At 37.8% G+C, this 20,289-nt stretch overlaps 1 protein-coding gene and 1 long non-coding RNA gene across 4 annotated transcripts in view; both read left to right on the top strand.

Annotated features, from left to right (window-relative positions):
• LOC140588706 (polymeric immunoglobulin receptor-like) overlaps window positions 1–19,955 on the top strand; it is a 109,757-nt gene extending 89,802 nt beyond the window's left edge. For all 3 annotated transcript variants that reach the window (XM_072710593.1, XM_072710591.1, XM_072710592.1), the window contains 2 exons: window positions 12,522–12,555; window positions 19,826–19,955. In XM_072710593.1, coding sequence (XP_072566694.1) covers window positions 12,522–12,555; window positions 19,826–19,859 — 68 coding nt within the window. In that variant the 3' untranslated portion in view covers window positions 19,860–19,955. The remainder of the gene's footprint in view (window positions 1–12,521; window positions 12,556–19,825) is intronic.
• LOC140589019 (uncharacterized) lies at window positions 15,416–16,888 on the top strand. Its single transcript, XR_011990199.1, has 4 exons — window positions 15,416–15,536; window positions 15,698–15,754; window positions 16,011–16,165; window positions 16,573–16,888. It is a non-coding gene; the product is annotated as an uncharacterized lncRNA (long non-coding RNA).
• Window positions 19,956–20,289: the final 334 nt, after the last annotated feature.

Raw genomic sequence — 20,289 nt, 5'->3', positions numbered from 1 at the left:
TGCTTGGGGGCGGTACCTTGCTGAGGGTACCTCAGTGGTGCCTTGCTGGTCGGGGATTTGAACCTGCAATATTTAAATTACAAGTGCGCTTCCCGAACCATCATGTCACCACTGCCTACAGTGCCCACCACTGCCCATATGTGTGCTTGTGTTAGGGTTTGGCAGTGACGTTGTACATTTTTATTTGTGAAATGTTGTGTTATGAACTCATCAGCTGTAGAGGTCCACCGATCTGATATTTGGATCAGTATTGGGAATCGGCTGTATGTCATGGATCCACGTCTAATATTTATTTCATTTTCATTTAGTTTTAGTTTATTGGATGTGAGCACGGTGACTTAAGCCTACTGTGACATGTCTATTGTTTTATTTTATTTTATTTTGTATAGCATATTTTCACAACATTACATGCACATACCCTTTGCAGTAGGAGGAGAACATCAGATAAGTATTTTATGCTTGAAACAGCAACTAGTAGCACAGCAGTTTGCAATAGTTTTGAGGTGGCCGTATGTTTAAGGGACAGTCAGTGTTTAAGCGCACACAATTACACACAAGGTGAGCAATATATGAAAAAAGCAAATGGCAGTTGACTAGCTTGGACTGTTTTGCGTACTCACTACAGCTTGCGATATACCAGGGGCGGCTATTGCAGCAAAGTGTCTGATGGCATTTTCACTATTCTTAATCCAGAAGAAAGGGGGGGGGGGGCAGCTCAATCGCTCTCTCTCTCTTATGCACTGCAATGTACAGCACACACACAGAGTCTCTGCTTTTAGTGATGGAGACAGAGAGAACTAAACATTCAAAAGTGCAATTACATTTCACTGGAGTCAATGCTGGCAATGACTAAGTAACAAGTCTTTTGCGTGTAAGGGTAGAAACAACAGTAATCTGTCGAAACATCTAGCAAAAGTCCATCACATACATATGGAGAAATGCACAGTTTTCGAGTGCCTAGCTCATAGGTTATCTGGCATTGCCCCAGCTATGTTACGTTTGCTAGCAGGCAGGAGTCCACACACGGTGTTAAATTATACAAATATGGATTATTGGTTAAAAGTAACTATTAGCCAGTTTATTTTTAATAATAATCCAGCATATACAATATACATGAGTGCATGTGTCGGTGTGTGTGTGTGTGTATCTGTTACATTCTGTTACAAATTTATTAACTCAGTGTTTATTAAACACTGGTATCAGATTTAGTTTTGTTAGTTTTAGTTTTGTGATCAGTTAATCATTCATTAAACTTTTATTTTTGCAAATTCGGTGAAAGAAAACACTTCAGTAATCTACATAGTGAAGTACTGCAACCTATAGTGGACTGGTACTGACTTTGTGAATATGTGTATATGGTATAAGAGGGAGTGAGAGTTAATCAGCTTGGTAATTTTCATACTGTCCCTGCAGGTGTGTCCACAGTGAACACAGTGTCTGTACAGAGTGGAGGATCTGTCACCATCCCATGTTTCTATGAAGACAGATATAAAACACATGTGAAATACTGGTGCAGAGGGAGTGACTGGAGTTCATGTACTCCCATAATACGCACTAATCAGCCAAAGATAAGTGCTGAAGTGTCAATCAGAGATGATCCTGACCAGCGACTCTTCACTGTGATCATGAACAATCTGAAAATTGTGGACTCTGGTTACTACTGGTGTGGTGTGGAGATCAGCAGAGGCTCAGCTGTGGGAACATGGGTTTACCTGTCAGTCCCTGGGGGTAAGATGTCTGTACTGTAGACTGTAGCCAATGAGATGCTCAGTATGTAACGTCATTCAGTCAGAAAGAAAGGACATTAACACAAACACAGGAGAACCTTTTTTAATATGTAAAAGGGATCAAGTTACAGTTTTGATCAATACCAGAGCTTGGTGATTTTCATTCTGTCCCTGCAGGTGTGTTCACACTGAACACGGTGACTGTAGAGAGAGGAGGATCTGTTACCATCCCATGTTTCTATGACAACAAATATCGACAGTATGTGAAATACTGGTGCAAAGGGAATGACTTGAGTTCATGTACTCCCATAGTACGCACTGACTCTCCAAATATTAGCGATGAAGTGTCAATCAGAGATGATCCTGACCAGCGAGTCTTCAATGTAACCATGAACAATCTGACAACTGGGAACTCTGGTTACTACTGGTGTGGTGTGGAGATCAGCAGAGGTTCAGCTGTGGGAACACGGGTTTACCTGTCAGTCACTGAGGGTAAGATGTCTGTACTGCAGACTGTAGCCAATGAGATGCTCAGTATGTAACACGTCATTCAGTCAGAAAGGAAGGACATTATCACAAACACAGGAGAACCTTTTTTAATATATATATATATATATATATATATATATATATATATATATATATAAGGAATCAAGTTTTAGTTTTGATCAATACCTGAGCTTGGTGATTTTCATTCTGTCCCTGCAGGTGTGTCCACACTAAACACGGTGACTGTAGAGAGAGGAGGATCTGTCACCATCCCATGTTTCTATGACAACAAACATCGACAGTATGTGAAATACTGGTGCAAAGGGAATGACTTGAGTTCATGTACTCCCATAGTACGCACTGACTCTCCACAGAAGATGGGTGAAGTGTCAATCACAGATGATCCTGACCAGCAAGTCTTCAATGTAACCATGAACAATCTGACAACTGGGAACTCTGGTTACTACTGGTGTGGTGTGGAGATCAGCAGAAGTTCAGCTGTGGGAACACGGGTTTATCTGTCAGTCACTGAGGGTAAGATGTCTGTACTGCAGACTGTAGCTAATGAGATGCACAGTATGTAACATGTCATTCAGTCAGAAAGGAAGGACATTAACACAAACACAGAGGTAAATTACCTGCGTGAAGTTGGCCCCCCATATGTTTCAGATTTCAACCAAAATGGTCTCAATCGTATGTGCCGGATTCTGCCGTTAAATTTTTTGTTTGTGCTGCTTTAGTTTCTGAGATATCAATATTTGTTTACATTGTCACGTGACACCAGCGTGAAGTTAGCCCCCTATTTGCATCTGATTTCCACCAAACCAATCGCAATCATTTCTGCGTCGTTTGTGCCGGTTTGTGCCATTAAAACTGTCCTTTGTGCTGCCTCAGTGCAAAGATATTGCTTATTTACGTGATTGCTGTATAGTGTTCAGGCTCATGTTTCTCATGTTAACAGAAGGTGGAGCATTTGATGACTCCGCGACAAAGCTGTACGTAGACTGACCACTGATTTACCCCTGATTTACACTGGATGCGTATCCGCTGCGGTGCGTTTCCGACACGGCAGCCGCAGGCAATCGCCGCCAATAAAGTCAATGCAGCAGTTTACACCAGATCGAGAAGGGTCCAGCTGCAGACGCCTGTAGAGTGGAGCTCCACCGGAAATACGCCACCTCCACAGGATTTTAAGGGGCGTAAAGTGGATCTCATGATCTTTACGGACGTAAAGTGGAGCTCCACAGGAAACACGTGACCAAACTGTGTGTTACAGCGGAATTTCAGTTGTAAAATTCTCAAAAAGTATGTTTTTGTTCATTTATACGCTAGAGAAATTATATACACACACACACACACACATATATATAATATATATATATATATATATATCTGGTCTGATCTAGTTTGTGGAATATATATATTGGTCATAAGATGAGCAGTTATAAACATACCATACATACGCAATTGCTATTATATATATTGGTCTTGCCTTAACTGTTATAAACATATACTATATACGATTGCTGGAACAGCGCAAATGCGTACGTATTTTATGTGCATTTGCGCTGATATGACAAGAAATTATTGTGCATTTTAACCTGTATATGCTAATTCGTACTTCATTTGCGGTATATTGGTTGAAATGCATGGTATTTTCTTGTCATATCAGCGCAAATGCACATAAAATACGTACGCATTTACACTGTCACAGCAATCGATTGCCGCACGTATCGCTTTTAAAGGTGAATGTGTACTTGCGTACCAGTTATCAACATGTAACAATTATATTCAATCAACTGCTAAATTTATTTAGACAGCAACAACAAACAGAATGAAATAAAAAAAAATCAATCAACACACTCATGTGCCAGTAATTTAATCTTTCTCATAACAGACAGCATTAACCCGGAAGCCCCGCTGGTCAACACAGGCCTGTAAAGATAATTCCATGTCCTCTTGGATCTGAAAACCAAAGAGGAATGGCTCCTTGGATTCTATCTTGTCTCTTTTCGCTAACAGAGTGGTAGTTTCCGGTAGAGGTCACATGTTTCCTGTGGAGCTCCACTTTACGTCCGTAAAGATCATGAGATCCACTTTATGCCCCTTAAAATCACATATTTCCTGTGGAGGTGACATATTTCCGGTGGAGCTCCGCTCTACAGGCGTCTGCAGCTGGACACTCTTGACCAGATCCGCTGCGTTGCGTCTCCGCTACGTCTCTGTTCCGTCACACGTCCGGCAGTCCGTCGAGATGCGCATCAAGTCTATTTTTGACGGATACGGATCAAGAACGCAACACAGGACGCATGCGCCAATTATCCGTCACATCATGGACGAGGAAAAATTAATTTTGGAGGTGGAGAAACACGGAATTGTGTACGACCCCAGACATCCTTTTTACAAGGATAATAGTAGAAAGGAGAAGGCGTGGAGTGAAACTTCAGAAGTTTTGGGATTTGACGGTAAGTTGAATCTTCCAATTAACTAGCCTATGTATATACTTGATTTTTAATTAATGAAAGTAACCTGTACTGTGAAGTACTTGTAAACTCCTAATAAAGTGTTCAGTAACCTATATGGGAGTGACACATTATTTTATCCATAGAAACATAGATACATGTTATGTTAAATGTTATTCTCCCGTGGTCATGTGATCTCGCAAACCAGCGGCGCGCCGGATCAGATACTGACCACAAACGCGTCCAGTGTGAATTGGCGGACGGCCTCGGACGGAATGCGAATGCAGCGCAGTCGCACCGCAGCGGATACGCATCCAGTGTAAATCAGGGGTTAGCCCCGCCAGCCAGATACCGCTTTTCAAAATCGTGCCAAATAAAATGGTTAACACCCATATGCGTTTCGTATGTAGCACTTTGTATTCATTTTATGCTGCAATTTAATAAGGGGGCACTGTATTTTCATGTGAGCAATGCTATTTTAGAAAGGGGGGGGGGGGGTAATATTTTTGAGGTCTATATCTGTGCATTATCTATACACACACACACACATACGTATTCAGACATACATATTTTTCCGCTATATTTTTACAAAGGCAGTAAAACTTCATTATTGGACATTTCTATTTATCCGCCATGTACAACAAGTAAGAGGGTGCATGGGAAGGTAAAGACATCACAATACACAGTGCAGGAAAAATGACAAGAGTTTATTATACATTGTTGTACAGTATTAAGCATTAACTGGTCGCGTTTGGTGCTGGGGCGTTCACTACCTTGTAGCAAAACGCTATGTATGTCTGCAAGAGTCCTGCACCGGGTCGGGTACCCGTAGATAGTTGCTGAAACGGGCGGATTTTAATGTTCTGGAATTTTACGGGCGGGTATGCGGACGGGAAATTCATTACACACGGGCAGGTAGCAGGTCAATCAAAACAGTATTGTAGCCTGCAAAAGTAACATATAAGCGAAAATATCTATGTATTAGACTATCATGTACATATTGTCATCATCACAATGTGTTCAGTATGTCGGGGGTACCTTATGGTGCTTTCGATTATTTCTCTCCAAGTCGGAACTCGGATGATAACGTCACGAAACGTCACGAAAAACGTCACTTCCCGTCACTTCTCTTTTATGATGTTGATGTTGCCCCTGTGATGTAATTTCAACATGGCGGCTTACACACTAAACAATAATGGTGCGTTCGTTTTTCTCTCGGAACTCAGAAATTCCGAGTTGAGTGACATCACGTCCGACAATCTCCCGTTCGAGCTACCCACATCTCGGAACAAACATGGCTGCCTCCATGAACACGTTGCTGTGTGTTGTTACTTTATATTTTAGCAGATTTGAAGTTTTCCAAATGGAGAAGTGGAGATTTTTCCGAGAGACAAACAAGAAACACGAACTAGTCAAACCACATTAAAAGCTTTATAAAATATTTTAGTACATTCATATCATAGCGATATTCTTTTTTCGATCGGTAAACAAACTACAAAGAAACCAAGTCGCCATGTTGAAATTACGTCACAAGGGCAACTCGGGCAACAAAATCTTATCCGACTTCAACGTCATAAAAGGGGCGTGTTTCCGACGGGAAGTGATGTTTTTCGTGACGTATCGTGACGTTTTCATCCGAGTTCCGACTTGGAGAGAAATAATCGAACGCACCAAAAATCTTGCAAGAGTGTCCGACTTCAACTTCATAAAAGGGGCGTGTTTCCGATGGGAAGTGACGTTTTTTCGTGACGTTTTCATCCGAGTTCCGACTTGGAGAGAAATAATCGAACGCAAAAAAAAAAAAAAAGAAATAATCGAACGCACCATAATTCTGTTTTATAAATCTTTAAAAATGTTTATTTTGTTAAATGTATTAATAGTTATAAATGTAACTGCACGTGTTCGATTTAGAGAATACCATATCATGACCATAAACAGTATCCTAGCATGCAATATCAGATTTTTACCAGACTTGTTAGTGTCTTTGTTTGTAGTTTGTTTGCCTCGAAAAAAGAATATTGTTATGAATGTGCTAAAATATTTTATAAAGCTTTTAATGTGGTTTGACTAGTTTGTGTTTCTTGTTTGTTTGTCTCTCGGAAAAATGAATCTCACTCCAAATCTGCTAAAATATAAAGCAACAACACACAGCAGCGTGTTCATGGAGGCAGCCATGTTCGTGGGTCAAGCCTGCACGTAACGAGGCAGTATGTAACGATTGTAAAAATATGTAGGGGGGCGGTCCAAGATGGCGGCTTTCTAATGTGCGTTTTTTTCGAAGCTCCGCAAAAAATCATTTGAAACTGCTTACAACAGCTACAAAGTGTCTCGATTTGTCTGATAATAGGCTATAACAATGTCGCAACGTGAAAAGAGGAAAGATCGTTTTGTTGATTCCGGCTCTGCTGTTGCCGAAATTCATTCTTACAGCAAATCCTCAGATTCTAGGCAGTCTCAGGAGGAAGAGAACTTTTCGCTGGTCCCCCTGCCTGAAACACCGAGTAAATCTCCGGCTCCCAAGAAAGGGAAATCTGATCATTCTAATGACATCGTCTCACAGCTATCAACGCTTATTAACAACCGCGCCGATAACATTGAAAAGTTGGTGAGTGCTAATACACTAAAGATAGAAGCTCTTAAAAAGACTATAGACTTTGTCTCCGAAGAAATAAAAGATGTTAAAGCACGAGTTAATGATGTTGATTCCAGGCTGACATCAGAGGAAAAGCGGGTGGATACGTGCGAAGCTCGTATTGCAGAATTAGAACGATACTCTCGCAGATTTAATTTGCGACTGCTGGGCTTATCTGAGAAAGAAAATGAAGAAGCTAGAACTGAAATTCTTCATATCTGTGGCCTGATTTATCCAGAAGGAAAGAACAAACTTGCTGACACCATTGGTATGATCCATAGGGTCAACAGACTGATGATCCTGTTACAATAGCACACTTTTGCTCAAAGTTTTATAGTAATCTCTATAAATCAAATTATTCAGAAGAGGCAGCTGTTAACTTCTTGAATTCAGTTCAGAATTGTAATGTTGTGTCTCAGGGAGATAAATCTGAATGTGAAAATGATCTTAGGGAGGCAGAGGTACTTGATGCTATATTAACGCTTAAAAATAATAAATCCCCAGGGCCAGATGGATTAACTGCAGAACTTTATCAGACCTTCTCAAAAGAACTAGCCCCTTTTTTACTTAGTGTTTTTAATGAAAGTATTGAGACGGGAGGTCTTCCCCCCACCTTGACACAAGGACTTATAACTCTTATCCCAAAACCAAAAAAAGATTTGAACTGTATTGAGAACTGGCGACCTACTGTATATGTTTACTGAATAATGACTACAAAATTCTTGCCCTAGTATTAGCCAAACGAATTAAGAGAGTCTTGAACACTATAATTGATGAAACGCAATCAGGTTTTCTATCTAATAGACATATTGCAAATAATATTAGATTGGTGCTAGACTTATTGGACTACTCAGAGCTTATTGATGGTGATAGCTTTATCCTTTTTTTGGACTTCTATAAGGCCTTTGACTCCTTAGAACATGGGTTTATCTTTAACTCGTTACGCAAATATGGTTTTGGGGAATTTTTTTGTAAATCCATTCAAACTCTTTACCGAAATGGAAATTGTGCGATAAAACTGAAATATGGCACATCACCACGTTTTCAGTTATCACGTGGTGCTCGGCAGGGCTGTCCTCTATCTCCTTATTTGTTTTTACTTGCTGCTCAGCTCCTCTCCACCTTTATTACCGAGAGTAATCTACAAGGAATCCCTCTTTTAGGCAGGCAGATTATCATCAGTCAATTAGCTGATGATACCACACTTTTTTTAAAAGACTCGTCACAAGTTCCCATTGCGCTTGATATTATAAAAAAGTTTTCTGAAGCTTCAGGGCTCCATCTAAAGGTCAATAAATGTGAGCTGATGGCTGTTAAAGAATGTGAATTTACCTGTTTATATGGAATTCCAGTTAAATCCCAGTTATCTTATTTAGGTATTACAATAACCAAAGACATTAATGTTAGATCTCAGATCAATTTTAACCCAATAACTGATAAAATCCAAACCACTTTTAACATGTGGCTCCAGAGAGACTTATCTTTGAGGGGTAGAACTTTATTAGCTAAGGCTGAAGGGATCTCCAGACTCACTTATGCTGCACTGTCTTTATATGTCGATGCATCACTCTGTAAGATAATTGATAAAATGTTGTTTAAGTTTATCTGGAAAAACAAAACCCATTATGTTAAAAACTCTGTAATTATGAATACTGTCGAAAATGGTGAACTTAATTTTTTAGACTTTTCTTCCCTTAACAATACCTTTAAAGTGAATTGGATTAGACATTTTCTGGCTAACCCAGAATCTATTTGGAACTTTATTCCGAACCACATTTTTTCTAAATTGGGAGGCTTACAGTTCTTACTTTTGTCCAATTACAAAATCGATAAATTACCTCTGAAACTGGGGAACTTTCACAAACAGATGTTATTGGCTTGGTCTCTTCTCTTTAAACATAATTTCTCTCCACACAAGTATTTCATCTGGAATAATCGTGACATATTATTTAAAAACAAATCTTTATTTTTCTATAACTGGTTTAACAATAACATTATTTTGGTGAAGCAATTATTTAATTCTGATGGTTTCCTTATGACATATAGTGAATTTTTGTCCTGCCATGCAATCCCTGTTACTCCTAGTGAATTTGCTGTTGTAATGGATGCGATTCCCAAGGGGGTTATTATGCTGTTTAAAGGTGTGGCTAGAGATTTAGCACCCTATACCTGGAACCTATATGACACCAGGGTAGGGAAAATTTGTTTTTCGTCCAGTCCATCAGCTCGTAACAAGAGAATTAGATCTTTGGCTCAAGAAAACATAGTCACTATACCAAAAGCCATTTCATATTGGGGGCGATTTGTTCCAAATATTTTGTGGAAAAAAGTTTGGTCTTTGTCATCCAAATATGTAGTTTCAAATAAATGTAGAGATGTCTGTTATAAATTGCTACACGGGTGTTACCCGACAAATTTTTATTTGCAGAAGTTGAAGAAGGATATTCAGACAAATTGTTCTTTTTGTAATGTCCATGTTGAAACAGTTTTACATCTGTTCTGGAACTGCCCTTTTGTCACTATGTTTTGGAAAGACTTATCTCAGTTTGTATGCCGATGTATATGTGAAAATTTTTCTCTCTCATTTAAGGATGTGTTGTTTGGATTTTACAATATCTGTCATTCTAAACAGGAAGAATACTATCTTATAAATCTTCTTATTATCCTAGCAAAATTTCATATACATAAGAGCAAGTATTGCAACAGAACACCTATGTTTATTATTTTTGAAAACGAATTTCAACAATACCTCCAAACTATTTCTTATTGTAATAATTCCAAAGCTATAAAGACCATCAATATCTGCACTAAATTTAATTTATTGTAATTTAAGCCCCAACATCATTATTATTTTTTATTTATTTTGTTTCTTTGCTGTTTCCTTTTACTTCTGAAAGTTATTATTACTGTTATTATTGTGTGCTGATCTATTCTGCTGTATCACATATTTGAAGTTCATAATAAAGCATTAAAAAAAATATGTAGCATGATTCTGAAATGCAGTATCTGGCTGGCGGGGCTAAGTCTACGTACATCAAACGCTCCACCTTCTGTGAACATGAGAAACACGAGCCTGAGCACTATACAGCGATCACGTAAAGGCATAAACTAAGAGGTATAACTCAGAAAAATAACAGTACAGACAATTTTTAAATGGCACAAACTATTGAGACGGTTCGGAGGCAAATGGGGGACTAGAGGTGTAGATTTGAGTAGTAACGAGTAAGTAAGTAACGAATACCAGGCTGTAATGAATCGCTACGAGTATTCAGCCGTTAAAGGATTCGTTGCTGGCAGTAACAAAATGACTGATCAAACCGCCCAATCGGCACTCGCCATGTAGACTGTTATTTGCGACAGTTCTGGCTGGCATGCACTTACAGCTGGTTTTCATTAGGCCACTTAAAATTAATAAATTGTTTCACATGACTCAAACTTCTAAAATATTGGTGAGTAGGGGATTTTATATTTTATATTTTTAGCGAAAAGACGAACGGCAACAGAGATATACTGAAACTAGAAAATTAAACATTAATTTGTGAGTATCTCAACATTTTAAACTCTCAACAGATCAAACAATTACAAGAAAAGAGAAACCTTAAAAACAAATGCCTAGTCTAAGTGTTTAATGGTCTTGCCACAGAATGGCCCAATAAAAGCGTCCTCCTGACAATAGCAAAACAACAGCAAAATAAAAAATATATAAAATATTTTAAAAATCGAGGCGGCACCAAAAAATTGAGGCGGGCGGCCATGTAAAACAATTTATTAATTTTAAGTGGCCTTATCTGAAGCCTGCGTTCATTGCCTGCATGTTGTATGGCCCACATGCGAGTCTGATGGGGGGGCTGGGTCACTGCACTGACTGGCTGGGGTAATTATAGTTGCTCATCACCGTTCAAACGACATAAGATATACGTACGTCTTAAGTTCATTGTAGTAACTAATATTGGGTAACGAGTATTAAGTAATGAATACTGGACTGCTGAGTACTTGGTAGTAACAATTACTCAAAAGTAACGGATAACCACATCACTATGGGGGACTAACTTAACGACGGAATCACGTGACCATGTATATAAGTCTCTGCACTGAAGCAACACAAAGGACAATTTTAACGGCACAAACGCAGCACACACGATTGCCATCGGTTTAGTGGAAATCAGATGCAAATGGGGGGCCAACTTCACACTGATGACGTCACCATGTGAACAAACATTTATATCTGAGAAACTAAAGTAGCACAAAGGATAGTTTTAACGGCACAAACCAGCACAAACGCAGCACACACAATTGCGCTTGGTCTGGTGGAAATCAGATGCAAATAGGGGGCCAACTTCACACTGATGACGTCACCATGTGAACAAACATTTATATCTCAGAAACTTAAACAGCACAAACAAAAATCCGGCACAAACGCGGCACATACGATTGAGACCAGTTTGGTTGAAATCTGAAACATATGGGGGGCCAACTTCACGCAACTGAGAAACTTAATTTACTGTCAGTTACTGATGTTTGATGGCTATAATTTCAAGTGTCTGGATAAATGCACAGGAAGATCAATTTGCATAACAGCATTACCTCTGAGGGAGACATCCCATAATACAGCCTGATGACCTCATTTGATACAGGTTCTGCTCTTTATCAAATACATGAGCATCTGCTCTGTGTCTTACACCTGGGGGCTGTACTGAGGCCTCAGGATTCACATATTTCTAGATTATGATACATTTGTATCATTTGACAAGTATTACAGATCTGACTATTGTCTCAATAAGACACAGTCAATTGCCTGTAATGTATTATGAAAGACATCAGCTTACTGGAAATGGACAAACAGCCATATTCATCTTACAGCAGTTTATAATGTGTACAAATCCAGTTTGGCAAACATGAAATGTACGTTTTCACTGTCATACATTAAAAATTGTTGCTTTTTTTCTTTTCCTTTTTTTCAGACATTTATATGGATTAATTGCTACTAAAGGTGTACAGGCTGGGTGATTGTCTGCAGGTAGTTTCTAACTGCAGCAAAGGCCAGTGTTACAGTTGCACTCTGTAATAACTGATCCAGTTCTACCATTAATACATTGTGATATATTAATAACATCATTTATCTCACCTGTCCACTATCTCTAGTGGCACCCTGGGAACAGGGTTATTTATTTTTTATGTAACAGTCCTTTCTCTTGTTTAAATTTTTGGCAGATGATGATAAAGGAGGGAATAATGAAAAACAGAGGTAAGCATTCAGCAGCACTTACAGCAGTGTGGTGTCCAGCTATGAGCGTCTACCTGATCACACAGTGATGGGAAACTTCTGTTATTTTATGGGAACATTGTTTTTCTTTTTTTCATTAATTATAATTTCCCTGTGATGGTATTTTCACCAGAGTGAAAATGGATGGATGGATGGATGGATTTTACAAAACAATATAACACTTAATAATCACAGTAACACTGGCAGTTAAAATTCTCTAGCTATTTTTATATTCTTTGTTAACTATAGGCTTTTATACTTTATAGACTTGATAAGCTACGTAAGGGATAATGTACAGGCAGCCGGTAGTTATCGCAGAAATAAGCCCCGACAGTGTGATCAGGACCGGACACGAAGCGGAGGTTCTTGTATCACACTGAAGGGGTTTATTTCGCGATAACTACCGGCTGCCTGTACATTATCCCGCTTATTACACGGCTACTTGCCACATAAGGAAAAAAACTGGACATAAATATAAATTTGAAACATTTTATTGACATATTTGTTTTAAATTAACATTTTTAAACGATAATCTTTGTTGGCGCGGACTGATTTTAAACATACAAGTAGTACCGGCTATGCGTTATTATTTTGGAGCGGTCTGTCACTACCGAAAATGTTACACCTACCGAAAATGTAACTTCCGCTACTACACATGCGCACATTCATCACGCATGTGTCCACGAAACCACATTTTCTGGCACTTCTTTATTACGCATGCGTAACGTACACTTCCACAGGCCCGATACTGCGCATGTATTCACATTTTGCGGCAGACCGTGATTGCGTGATTCAGGGCGTGGACATCGTGTATCATCATTCATTGGTCACGTACTGTGAAATGGGTCATTGATGTTTATATTTGTAGTTCAGCCGTCACTTTAGTGTGGTATTTAAACCATATTGCTTTGCTGATTGTAATATTTGCATCTGTGTGCGCGTTGTTTGTAGTGCCTGACAGTAATCTTACATAAGGTTTTTCCCAAGGGTATTGCTGAATAGATGCTTTTTCTTTAGAAAACCGTAATAAAATTGGGGTGTATATCAATCTTGTGTACCCATATTGCTTATCAAGGGGCTGTGATATATGTACAGCATTTTCTAAAAAAAAAAATCACACCAAAATAATAGTTAAGAATTTTTATTTGCACAACATAAACAATCCCATATGGAAAAGTTTTGTTAAAAACATCTGTGATTCTTATATGTTCCAACAGAATACCGTAAGGGACTTATATGTTGCAAAAACCACATATACAAAATGCATAATATTTGTGTATTAACAATCATATATGTTATATATGTCCAGCATTTGACTAAAGCCTTATAGATTTTCAAGATGTAAAAATATAGGGAAAGAATGCTAATTTAATATGAATGCCAGCCACATATTTTGAGAGGTGTATAAAACAGTTTACCCAGTTTCCCTCTTTGAACTGTTGCCGTCTGGTCGACAGTGCAGAACGCGGCCAGGCGCAGCAACAGTTTCTTCTCTCAGGCAGTCCATCTCAGACAATAATTGTGGATCACACAACACTTTTTGTTGCCACGCCCACCTCGTTCCCGGATTGTCAACACCTGTGCCTTGTTTCGTTTGATCTTTCCTGTGTATTTAGTCCGCGTCTGAGTACGTCTCGTCAGATCCGTCATTGTATTGTCATGTCTGCTGTTCGATGTCTGCCCGTATCCCGTAATAAACCCCGTTTTGTGCGTATTACCGGCTCTGCTCGCCTGCTTCCCGGCTCGCCTGCTCTACGTGACACATACATACTTAATTTATATTTTTTAGATTTCAAATTTGCGCATAATATACAAAAATGTCTATTGTAATATTGACTGAAATCATGTAGAGTTATAAAAATATTATTGCTGTAATATAAGCAATTAGGTGGAAACATACACTGTAAAAAAAAAAGTAATTTTACAGAAATTTTTTTACAGTAGTTTCTCTTTTTTAAAAGCTGTCTGCAAAACTCCGTAAAATTGCAGAAATTATCCCTGAATTAATAAACCAACCTTTATTTTACGCATAACGCAAGTAATGAAAAATTACACGTATTTCACATTTTTAAAAGGAAAAATACTGTTTAATTTATACCTGTATGTTTCCCATTTTCTCAAATTACGTACAAATTTATGTAAAATCACAACATTTAATTGTAATTTAAAAAGCAATTCATAATTTAAAGATTTATGACCATACTAGAAATTGAGCATTTCTCTTTATAATTTTGAGGTAAATCCTATTAGTTTTACATTACTTTGACATTTAACTTCTAAGTCCAATGTTTTTTTAAAATTACTTTTAAAAAGATTATCCAGAATGGAATTGCACAGGTGAGGCAGCAGCAGCCCCTCACGTTTATGTACATCATCAGCTCCATGTCTTCTAAAAGCATGAATTAGTAAATATAGAGGACTGATATACTCAGCATCCATGCATGTTAGTGCACCCCACCACAATCTAAAAAAATGAGACCACATCATCACTTTTTTTTCTTTTAATAACTTTTGCATATTGTGGGTGTGTCTATGTAAAATGTATAGGTTGCTATTCTTTATATGCACTAAAGAGAGCTATTACATAATATTGGCATAAAAAACCTTAGTTGAAACCGGCAAAAAAAATGAGTTAGCGCTCACTTAAAATGGTAAAGTATGAACGTGAGTTTATTATATTTTTCTGGATGAACTGAACTTTTAATTAGTTAACATGAAGTGTGAACTTGCACTGATTATTGCTTAAAACACTATCAGGCTCTGGGTCAATGCTTCAAAATCTAAGCCAACTGTCTGCGCGCATGCGCACAGCAGCCCAACCTCTTCTAGCTCAGTGCACAGCCCGCAGCCTTGGCGCACTTTTCAAATCGCGCCACTGATCTTCATTTTGAACAGCCGCTCCTCTTAAGCATTTGACGGCGAGTAACGTACGCTGCACAACCTGGACCAACAGCATTTCCATGGTAAGAACTTCAGTGCCTTTTAATGAAAACTGAAAACGTGAATTCAGTACAAATTTCTCTAACACTATATGTTGTGTATAGTTAAATGCACGAACTGTACTAAAATGTTCACATTTTGTAAATGCACGAAAGTATTCACATGATTCTGTTACCTCACACAGCAGAGAAGACGTAGGGACTCTGACTTCTTCCCTTTGCATGTTCGCAATTGTATTCAGGTGCGTATCTCACTTATACGATCACAGGATGTTATTTTTATTTTTTTTAATCAATTTATTATTGTTTTTATTGTATAAGATTGTACTGAACACACTGGAGAATTTAAGTATGCTCAGTATGGAGAACTGAAGCCCTGACCGCTATATATTTGCTTAACTATTTTTGTCATGTTGAATGTTTAACGCATATTTGCGCTCTGAAGGTGGCGTGATGCCTCTTACTATATCCCCTTTGCATGTTCACAACTGTATACAGCCAGAATAAAGCAGTGGACTGAGGTTGGACCAAATGCAGACTCCTGTGTCCTTAATCTTCATATATATTTACGCTGACTGGTCATCTCCATGTGCTGTTCAGCTGGGACTGTGGAAATTCCACCAGTACAAAGGGGCGTCCGTCACAACAGCTCGGTCAGTATTGAACCAATTCTTTTCTTTTTTATTATTATTTTTTGGCTATAGATGATGCACAAAGACTTCTAAAAACAAGGCTATGGGTTTCATCATGTCAGAGTTCCCTTTAAGACTGTGTACACAGCCAGCTATTTTAAAAATATATATATATATTTTTTAAATAACTCTGGCCTCATAGATGTGCATATAGTTACACTCTGGAGCCCTGTCCGGTTGCTTAACCATTTAAATCCTATGGAAGCAGCAAGGGTGTGTTTCCATGTCTTATCCATTTTGGCTTTGTGTTTATTTTTTTTTAATAAATAATGAATGGTGGAATCTACATTTTTGTGCACTTGTGGTTAGATATATTTTAGAACCAGGTAAGCACCAGATGCTTTTTATCATGTCCTGACATGTATTAGGTGAGACCAGAGATGGAGATTTCAGGTCCAAAGAGTACAAATCCAGACCAAGATTTCATTTCCACCACCCAGTTGAGTATAAAAAGTCTCAGTCACAGAGTACTCAACCTCTGGGTGAGACCCATCTCTTCACCTCAAAATAGAAACACTTTCTACTGTTTTTTTTTTTTAACCTTTGAATCCTAGTTAACCTATTCTTTTGAATGTTAAATTTTAATGTTCTTGTCTTCTCTCTCCCACCCCACCCCTCCTTGATGCACCAAGGATCCAGTGGACTGCTGCCAGTTTAGAAGAGGATAACTCTTTATGGGGTACAATGTACTGTCACCTTTCACGATTTCACAGTATGTTTGGTCAGGAGGGCTTGCAACATTATTAAAAAAAAAAATGTGCAAGCTACACCTCTGCAACATTGTCCCGGACTTGTATTTCATTTTGGTGGTCCAACTGACAGGGAGGTACAGTAAGAAGCAAACTTTAAACTTTTAAACTTTGAATAATGTTGCGGGGGGCATTTGCAGTGGACCCTCCCAACCACTCCCACAGTTGATCACCATGTTTAAAAACTATAGGTCTATACCATACTGTAGGCCTAATTCTACAAAACTGAATCTTTGCATTGTATTTAGTGCCATAGGCATACTTGTATTGCACTGTTATAATTCTCTATGGTTTTATCGGTTTCGTCTTCTAAAATGTGTTTAGTCTTAAGCTTAAAGAAAAACACCAGCTTTTTGATTTGCTCATTTGCAGTCAACCCCAGAGTTACATAAGAGGGTGCACATGCTTCTCTTCTCTCTTTTTGCAATGCCCAGTCTGACACCATTTGCCTAGCATAATTCACTAGAAATGCATTGCAAACACAGCTAAGAGAAGGGTATGCACCCTCTTATCTAACTCTGAGGTTGACTGCAAATTGGCTAATTTTTTTTAAAAACATGCCATTTTCCTTTAACACTTCACTTAATTTAAGTTTTTTCACTTAATTCGAATTACTATATTTTACTTTAATTTTATGGTTTTTGTTTGGCAGCCATTGCTGCCAGTCATCTGATATTTTTTACAGATATTTTTTTGCTTTATTGAAGGTGCATGATAATATATTTGTAAAAAAAAAAAAACCTGTAAAATAAATGTATTTCTCTGCTGAACTTCCGGTGTGGTCATTTTATTGAAGGTGATTTGTTGCAAGAATTTAGGAGATATCTGTAAAATAGCAATATTTAACTGTTGAACTTTTGACACTGCCCTTTTAATTAAGATATTTGATCACAATAATATTAAGAAAAAGCATAAAATAACAGTATTTCTCTATTGAACTTATAGAACTGCCCTTTTAATCAAGGTATTTGATCATAATACTATTAAGAAAAGCTGTAAAATAACAGTATTTATCTGCTGAACTTTTGGAATTGCCCTTTTAAGTAAGGTATTTGATCACAATAATATTAAGAAAAACAATAAAATAACAGTATTTATTTGTTGAATTTTTGGAATTGCCCTTTTAATTAAGGTATTTGATCATAATAATATTAAGAAAAACTGTAAAATAACAGTGTTTTATGTAAAAGAATAACGGACATTTTTTGTAAATTTAATGTTTTGCAGCTCATTTGAAATAAAACATTTTACTGTAATTTTACAGTTTTTGTTTGGCAGCCGCTGCTGCCAGTCATTTAACCGTTTTTTTACGAGATTTTTTTTTACAGTGTATAAAGCTTGAAGAGCAGGCACACAGTTTCCCTAATAAAACAATATGAAATACCTCTAAACAAATTACACAGAATGTAAATAAATCCTATATGACTTCAATTAGACTAGCATATGATTTAATATAAGAACTTTAAATGATTTGTATATGAAAATTAGTAAGTTTCTGTATTCTTTTAGTAATACCATATACCTTTACATATTGTTTTCATGTAAAATTCATATAATATTTTATGCAGTTTTCATATATGACCCAAAAATTCCATTACATGTTTAATGTGTGCTTTTTAATATGAAAGTGGCCATAACCGGTCTGATTTTGTATAGGACATATATTGGACTTGTATGAAACACAGAAGGCAATTCTGGCTGAATTAAGTAAGAAAAATATATGGTTGCTGTATATGAATCATACAGTTTTTTTTCATATGGGAATGTTTATGTTGTGCGGTTTGGCCCAAGAAAAAACAATCGGTCGTCTGTCAGAAACAAATATAATTAGCTTTATTTAGCACCACAAGACACAGCTGCCATAACTGACACGAGTGTGTGGTAATTACACTGATACAATTAAGAAATGAAATGACTAAGGAGAAAAAAAGCAGGCTTAGTTTAAGTAACTTCACAGCACATCGAACTGGGAGTAGTACATAATGGTAACATTAAAGTAATGTCACCTTTGACTGTAAAATTGATGGCCATACCCTGTATTTTACGTTGCTCCTTCTGAAGCACGTTGGGCATTAAAGGCCTATGCTGAATAACATCTTTTAAAGTCGAAGGACTCCATCATTATCCGGTTAAATCTTGTCTTTCTTATCGCTGTCGACATTCTTATCAAAAATCAACAGACGATGAAATGTGACGCGATGCCGTAAAAATAGAACACCTCCTTCCAGAAGTCGCAAGCGTGCGCATGCGTAGTAGCGGAAGTTACATTTTCGGTAGGTGTAACATTTTCGGTAGTGACACGGTCATTATTTGAAAAGAATGAACCTGCAAATGTCTCAACTGACCAATCAGAATAAAGCATTCCAGAGAGCCGTGTAATAAAACCATTTTCCTGATCACACTGTCGGGGCTTATTTCTGCGATAACTACCAGCTGCCTGTACATTATCCCTTACATAACATACTAAACACTACGAGTATCTACTGCTGTGGTAGAAGTTATTTTGTACCGTGGCTGAGGGATTTATACTGTTGCCCTATTCAACACCGTCATGGTTAAAAGTTTAAACAAAGGCAGAACTCTGTCATGCTATGCAAATATACATCAGCACTATTGGTCTTCAGGACCTGCCAGACTTTTGACTGACATTTTACAATAGATTTTTTACAGTGTACGCGAACAGGCGGAAGCAAAAAAAAACGTGATCAAGTTTTATATGGTTGTAGCATATGAAGTCTATAAAGTAAATTAAAGTATAGAAGCCTATAAAGTAAATATTGGTAATCAAATAAATTCGTTTTGTCATTCAAAGTAGGTCTAATAGGATTTTTTAAATTTCACGTAACGCTGTCAGTGAAAATTTATTTTATAGAGACGCAGCAGCAGCATCAACAGAAAAAAACTGAGGAATTTAAAACGTGGATGCTTAGCCTGTATATTCTTTAGGCTATTAAGCCCACTGATTCCTTTATTTTTAAGCCTATTTTTGTGTGGAATGCCATTGCCAACCTGTCCGTTGTTGCCTATATGTTGCTTAAAAATAAATATTTTCTGAGTGGCAATGTTGCCGTTGCTCATATTTCTTTATGATATAAGGCTTCGGTTTAAGGTGACATTTGTTAAGGCATGCAGAATATTTGTCCCTCTTTTAAATTGGAGCGAGCGTGGAGCGATTTGATTGGAGCCGGAGGAAATTTTAGTGGAGTGAGGAGCGGTGTTGAGCGGAGCGGCGTAGTGCGAATTAGAGCAGAGAAGCGGGCGGAGCCAACAGCCTCGTGGCGAGGAGCGGAAATTCTCACTACACTACGGTGGCCGAGAGAGCACAAAGCGCTGCAA

The sequence above is a fragment of the Paramormyrops kingsleyae genome, chromosome 4 (assembly GCF_048594095.1).
Source record: "Paramormyrops kingsleyae isolate MSU_618 chromosome 4, PKINGS_0.4, whole genome shotgun sequence".
NCBI lineage: Eukaryota > Metazoa > Chordata > Actinopteri > Osteoglossiformes > Mormyridae > Paramormyrops > Paramormyrops kingsleyae.
Note: the sequence above shows the minus strand (reverse complement) of the source record. Positions and strands in the feature narration are given on the sequence as shown.